Genomic DNA, 7,379 nt, shown 5'->3' with positions numbered 1-7,379 from the left:
TTTGCAGCTGCAACCTGCAACCTCAGCAACAGTTCTGGCAGCACAAAGGGACAGATTAGCATATTTACTCCACAGAGGTCGAGGACTGACCCGACAAATGGTAAACGAGGGGTCCACTGGGACCCCAACCTTCAAGCAGGTCATCATGCAAAAGCAGAAAACGTTAGAAGGGTTTAAAATCAATGGCTCTGGAGACCGTAAGGATGGCAGCGACAGCAGAGGAGAAAGGACACAGCCGCTGCAGAAAGAGACAAGAAAAAACCCCCCGATGAAGGGCAAAGCCAATAATGAACAGGAGACAGAGGGTAAAAGACCGGAAGCAGAACAAAGGAACACAGTACCAATAACAGCCCACAATGAAGGCGGGAAAGAAAATGGTAAAGAGCCGCAAACACAAGCGGAAGAGGAGCTAGCAAAGACAGACAACCCCGGCTCCAAACAGCCAACTCAAGGGGCTTGCAAACCAAAGAAAAAGGAAACCCTCCGAGTAGTATTCTCAGATCCAGATATTCAGGCCTACAGAGACCACATGATGGAGCATGCAGTTATCTGCAAATTTATGGGACTATGGCCAACAGAACACACTCTCTACCAAATAGCACTGGAAGCCAAAAGGGGATGTTAAACTCCACCTTGGAGCCAAAGGCTTCTTCACGGTTGTCTTCACAAACCTAGAAGACAAGGACAGAATCTTCGACGGCGGCCCTTACTTCTTTGCCTCCGCTGGACTCTATATGAGGCCATGGAAGACAAACTTTGTACCTGGACAAGAGACATTCACACAAGTTCCAGTGTGGATCAGGCTATTTTCACTACCCATAGACTATTGGGGACTGGCAACGCTCAAGCAGATTGGAGACCGGCTCGGAACCTTCATCAAGGCTTCTGAAGCCACAGTGCAACGAAGATATACCTCCTGTGCGCGCATTTGTGTTGAGATGGACGTCTCGGGGGCCCTGCATGAAGGTCTGTGGCTGGAATTCAGAGATGAAGACTACTATCAGGCCATCGACTATGAATAGATCCCCTTCCGTTGCAGAAAGTGCCATGAGCACAGACACCTAGTTAGAGAGTGCCCTCTCAACAAAACAGGGGAAGAACACAAACAAGAACAAGCAACAAAGAATAAAGAGGCTTTCACAAGGCTAAAACTACGACAGAGAGCCAACAGGAAACGTACAAACAGAGTAGAGACAGGACATGGTATCATCACTAACACCTTCAACATCCTGGAAACGGACACAGACTCAGAAGGCACTAACAGAGACACAAAACGCATTGAAGCACCAGACAACAAGATAGAACATACTATTCAAGATGGGGAGGAAAATACACTCAGAACAGAAGTGCAAATGCAAGAGCACAAAGAGGTACATGATGAAGACACTGATATGTTAACCAGCAATGGGGGAAGCGAGGATCTAGAGCTCAATGCAATCCTAGAAAAAGAAGGAGTCAACCTACCAGCTCTGGAAAAAAGCTAGAAAACCCAAGGGCTAGACAACATACCTGAAGAAGAAATCAGGAAAATCAGTGATCTCTTCATAGAAAGACAAAAAGTGGAAATTGAAAGGCAAAACAGAAGATTAGGCATCGCAAAAGGTACAAGTAAGCAATCAAAACTCATAGCTCTCAACCCTACAGGCCGAAAGCCAAATAAAAGAAGAGGCAGAAGAACCAGCGGAGAGGTTTTGCATGACCTAGGGGTTCTAATCATTAATTCTAGGAAAATGAAGGCTCTTCATGCCTTCCAGACCTACCAATGAGTCTTTTAGTTACCAATGAAGGTCATCTCATGGAATGCAAGAGGGCTAAATAGCCAAGCTAAGCAGAGACTACTCAAGAGAAAGTTCCAACAGGAAAAGCCAGATATCATGTTCATCCAGGAGACCAAATGCGCCACCAACCAAATAGAGATCATCAACAAGAGACTTGGTAAACCAATCAAATATATAGAGGTAGCCAGTCACGGATGGGAAGGAGGCATAGCTACATTTTGGGACACCCGAGCAATAAACATCATCTCAATGGAGGTTGCACGCTCGTTTATTGCCACTGAAGTTCAAATAACAGGTAACTCTGATACCTACCTATGCATTAATGTCTATGGCCCGCAAAGACTAGAGGACAAATTTTCTTTTCTTAATTCTCTTATGAATTTAAAGCTAAGATACCCAACCTCTAAGATCATCATGGGGGGAGACTTTAACATGATAACATCCCTGCTGGAGAAGAAGGGAGGTCTCAGAAATCTCAACAAAGATTCAGAGCTATTTGTTGATTTTATAGAAGCTGCAAAGCTCGTAGACATCCTCCCCAAAAATGGTTCCTACACATGGAACAATAGAAGAGGAGGAGACAATAGGATCGCCTCCCGGCTGGATCGATTTCTGATTTCGAAAAGTATCCTACTCGGAGGAGCCACTGTGGATTCTGATATCCTCCCCAGTGGAGGATCGGATCACTGGCCCATAGCTTTGGAAGCAACCATCCTAGGCACCCCCAGAAACAAGCCATTCCGATTTGAAAAGTTTTGGTTAACTCATCTCGACTTCCCAAATCTGCTGAAGGAATGGTGGCACGAACCATTGGATCTAACAGGTACCAAAATGTTCAAGTTTCAAAACAAGCTAAAACACATCAAACACATAATCAAAGAATGGAACACTGAAAAGTTTGGAAACATCTTCCAGGAAAAGAACATTATTGAAGGAAAGTTAAATCAAATTCACACAGAATGGGCTTCCGAGACCTACAAATAAGACTCAAAAGAACAGGAGAAGGTTCTGATGCAGCAATGGCAACTTCGCTGCCAACAGGAAGAAACTTTGTGGAAACAAAAATCAAGGATCCATTAGCTGAAGGAGGGAGAGCAAAATACAAAATTCTTCCACAGATCAACTATGGACTACAGGGGAGCAAACAAAATCCTTAGGCTCAAAAATGAAACAGGGGAAATCCTTCAAAACCACAAGGACATATCAACGCTGCTCACCAGGCACTTTCAACACATAGCTAAGGAAATGCAAGAAGATAGATCCGAGGCCATAGAGGAACTAACTAAAGCAATACCACGCACCATAACCTCAGAGAAAAACTCTGCACTACTCAGAAAAGTTTCAATGGAGGAAGTGGAGGAAGCGGTCAAAAGCATGCCAATGGATAAAGCACCGGGACCGGATGGCTTTACAATCAACTTCTACAAAGCTTGCTGGTCAACCATCAAAACAGAGGTTTGGGAAATTGTCGAAGACTCAAGACGCTCAGGTTCTATACTCAAATCCCTGAACGCCACTTTCATAGTGCTTATCCCCAAGGAAGAAGAAGCCAATTCCCCTAACAAGTTTCGGCCTATAGCCCTCTGCAATGTGATATACAAAATCATTTCTAAAGTCATTGCAAATAGACTTAAGCCTGTTCTTCCTAACCTTATCTCAGAAGAACAATCAGGGTATGTGGAAGGCAGGCAGATTCTAGACAATATCCTCTTAGCTCAGGAGATGATTCACACCCTCCAGACAAGGAAACTTCCAGGTATGCTAATGCAACTAGACCTCTCAAAAGCATTTGACAAAGTAAACTGGAATTACTTGGAGGCCATTCTAAAGGCCTTCGGCTTTGACTCACAATGGATCAAATGGATCCTCGCTCTAATCAAGTCTTCCAACTTTTCCATCCTTGTAAACGGATCCCCCTCTGCTCCATTCTCCCCCTCCCATGGTATTCGTCAAGGAGACCCTCTCTCCCCCTTCCTTTTTGTAATCCTCATGGAAGGGCTCAGTAGGCTCATTCACAAAGCAAGAAAGGAGAGAAAGCTTTCTGGCCTACGCCCTTTCCCCTCCATTCCTGCCACTACGCACCAGCAATTTGTTGACGACACATTGTTACATGGCTCTCCTACTGTCAAAGAGGCTACGGCCCTCAAAAGTATCCTCCATCTCTTTAGTAAAGCTTCAGGTATGGAGATAAAACAGGCCAAATCGACTATATTCTTCTTCAACACTCATCCTGCCATCCATATCCATCTTTCTAATATCCTGGGGTTTCGAAAAATCTCTCTCCCTTCTAAGTATCTGGGAGCCCCTCTCACCACCAAGCCTTGGCAAAAAATTCACTGGGAAAACATCTTAGCAAAACTGGAGAAAAAGTGCAAGCATTGGACTCACATGGCTCTTAACCTAGCAGGGAGACTTGTCCTAACCAAAGCTGTTCTGCAGGCCATTCCGCAGTATTTGCTTTCCATCATGCTGGCCCCTAGCGGCATCATGCAGAAGATTAGAAACATCCAACGATCCTTTCTATGGAGTGGTAATGCGGAAAAAAGAAAATGGGCACTAGTGGCCTAGAGCAAGCTCTGCACCTCGAAAGCAGCTGGAGGTTTAAACTTAATTGACCCCCATATCGTCAACGAGACATGTGGAGCCAAGTTATGGTGGCGTTGGCTGAAGGAAATCAACCTACCGAGGGCCAGACACTGGAAGGAGAAATACACTCCCCACTACAACAATCAAGACCTAATCAGGATACAAGAAACTCTGGAGGGCTCTCCAATATGGAACTTAGCCAGAAGAAACCATAACTTAATTCAGGACCATAGCTTTTGGGAGATCCGCAACGGAGAAACTGCCCTCTTTTGGGAAGATGCTTGGCAGCAGCTTCCAAAACTGGAACAACCAGAGCTAGAAGAGTTCAAAACAGATTGCCAGAACAGGGGAAAATTCACGGTCCACCACTACTGGAACCGTAACAGCTGCGACCAGGAATGGAGGGAATGGGCTGTCCAGGATGAGGAGAACCCAATTGAAGAAAATAACAGCACAAAAAACCTCCTGAAAGGCCTAAATAACCTCACTATCAGGAAGACCACAGAAAATGACATCCTGAGATGGGGTATGAAAGGCAGCGGGAACTTCACTCTCAAAGAAGCCAGAGAGCAACTTGAACTCTCGGAGCAACTGGAGGCGACTCAGTGGAGCAGCAAGGTTTGGGACGCCACATTTTGGCCTAAAATAAAAACCTTCTTATGGCTCCTCATGAGCAGGAAAACCCTCACGTGGGAGAATTTGCGCAAAAAAGGTTTCGAAGGCCCCTCCATTTGCCCCATGTGCAAACAGGCAGAAGAAACCATGAACCACCTTTTCAACTCCTGCAACTGGGCCGATCAATTATGGCAAAGAATGGAAACTACATTGAAGCAAACAAACAGAGACAGGGAATCCATACACAATACCATCATGCGCTGGCCTACCAATTACTCCAACAACACAAGAATCAACAACATATGGAAAATTCTACCAGGCTTCATCACTTGGACCCTCTGGAAAGAAAGAAATCGCAGAATTTTTCAGGATGAGCATAGAAGCATAGAATACCTGCATAGCATCTTAATCCAAAACATGAGCCAACTAATCCTAGTGAAATGCAAGGCAGATCCGGACAATCATCCTTCGGCCGAGGACCAACGAATACTGGAAGCCTTCAACCTGCTCAATGCTCCTCAACCGGGTTCATCCGGACAACAGCAACACTTCAACACAGAACCAAAGAGCTGGAGGCCACCACCAGAAGGGTTTTTAAAACTAAACTTTGATGGTGCCTCGAGAGGCAATCCCGGCCAAGCAGGGATTGGAGGAGTCATCAGAAATCATGAAGGAGAAATACTCTACATTTACAGCAAAGATCTGGGGGAAGGCACCAATAATGAAATGGAGTTTGCAGTGCTGGAAAAAGGGTTGAGGATCCTCCAAACTAATCAAACAGGCAAGGCAGTAATTGAAGGAGACTCAGAGGTGGCCATTAATGTAGCCAGGAGAATCCAGGGAGGAACGCCGGCTAGCAAAGTAACCAAACATTTGGCGACTATCCAAAGTCACAGACAACATTGCCAAAATGATCGGGGCAATGAAAGGACTCATCTTTCATGCAGTAAGGCGTAATGCCAATGCGGTCGCTGACCACTTGGCTAATCATGGGATTGAACACCCCAACGAAATTTGGGACAGCTGTTGGCAGCAGGTCGACAACCCGCAGTTAAAGAGCAAGTGCATCCAGCTCTCACAATTGGATATGGTGACGACAGTGGAGCCCGTCTGGAGGGTCGAATAGACCTTCTCCATAATGGCATGAACAGGCTGACTAGGCGTATACCATTTATTCCAAGCAGCATGCGAAGGACATACAGGATGAGGGCAACCATGAAAGCAACAGGTGACAAAGATTTGGGCAGGGCCATAATCTAGGGTGATATGAGCCGCCGAATCATTACAACGAACAGGGAAACATGGCACATTTTGGGGCATGCAGGGCGCGGCGACTATAGGAGGGCTCAATTATCCCAAATCCCAAACAAAAATCCTTCACGTCGCAATAATGGTGATCAGACGTGCAAGTTGCACAAATTTATCCGATCACTCGCCGGAAACCTCCCCGATTTTGATTATATAATCACTCTCAATTACCCAATGACAGACATTGTTTCTGTGGATAGCATTCTCGACCCTCCTCTTTCTGCAATTAACGATCGAGATTCTGCTAGGAAAGAAAGCAGCACTATGGCTGGGGAGACTAGCCGCAATCAATCTGCCAACAAAGATTTGCAGCAGGCCAGGCAAATGTTCAAGAGGCGAACCTCGCAGCGAAACAAGCGCAGAATTATTAATTTAGAGGCCACGGTCAAGGATGAGGAAATCAAACTCTCTGATCAGAAAATCGAAAACGAGGTCGATTGGATCCAGGACTCGGGAACTCCCAGCACCCGGGCCACTCAGTTCGTAAGAACTCAGGCAGAAGCTTGGCGAATGAAGACCCTCCTTGCGAAAGCCATGGACGTCCAAGGGGAGCACGCGGATCAGCTGCGTAAACTCAAGCAGTTTGCTGAAACTATTGCGCATGATCACATGGCAGTGGTGGAAAGCAGCGAGTTCAAACTGAGTGCAATCCAACAACAAGTCGACACCATGACGAAGAAACTCACTGTGCTGATCAAGATTCTGCAGCAATTCATTGGGAAAGACAACAAGCCAGCCGACGAGCAGAAGACTGAACCTTCAGGTGACCAGCAGGGTGCCTCTTCCAGGCCTGGGCAAAGCTACATGGCAAAACCCAACCCGGCTCTGGAAATGTTCAAACGCCTCTGATTCGGCAGTCCTTCTGGCCTCCCCTGCTCTTCTCTTCTCGGCGGGTTCTATGTCTTCGTTCCAGGTTTCTTTTGTCTTTGTCTACTGTCCACTCGTGCTTACTGCCGCCCTGCGTGGTGTGCATGCTCTCAGTCTTCAGTTATATAGTTTTTTCCAGTCCTCTGTCATTTTAGACTCTTCTGATATCATGGGGCAAGGCCTGCAGTTCAGCGGCCAGTAATCTGCTTCTGCAGAATTTTGTAC

The 7,379-nt window shown here is 46.1% G+C and overlaps 1 protein-coding gene across 1 annotated transcript; it reads left to right on the top strand.

Annotated features, from left to right (window-relative positions):
- Positions 1–2,192: 2,192 nt before the first annotated feature.
- Positions 2,193–2,762, top strand: LOC149220111 (uncharacterized). Its single transcript, XM_089386997.1, has one exon. The coding sequence runs from the start codon at positions 2,193–2,195 to the stop codon at positions 2,760–2,762; it is 570 nt and encodes a 189-aa protein (XP_089243123.1).
- Positions 2,763–7,379: the final 4,617 nt, after the last annotated feature.

This window comes from Pinus tabuliformis, chromosome Q (assembly GCF_031772625.1).
Source record: "Pinus tabuliformis cultivar Carrire ecotype Pingquan chromosome Q, CPIR1, whole genome shotgun sequence".
Classification (NCBI taxonomy): Eukaryota; Viridiplantae; Streptophyta; class Pinopsida; order Pinales; family Pinaceae; genus Pinus; species Pinus tabuliformis.
This window is presented reverse-complemented; position numbering and strand designations above follow the sequence as displayed.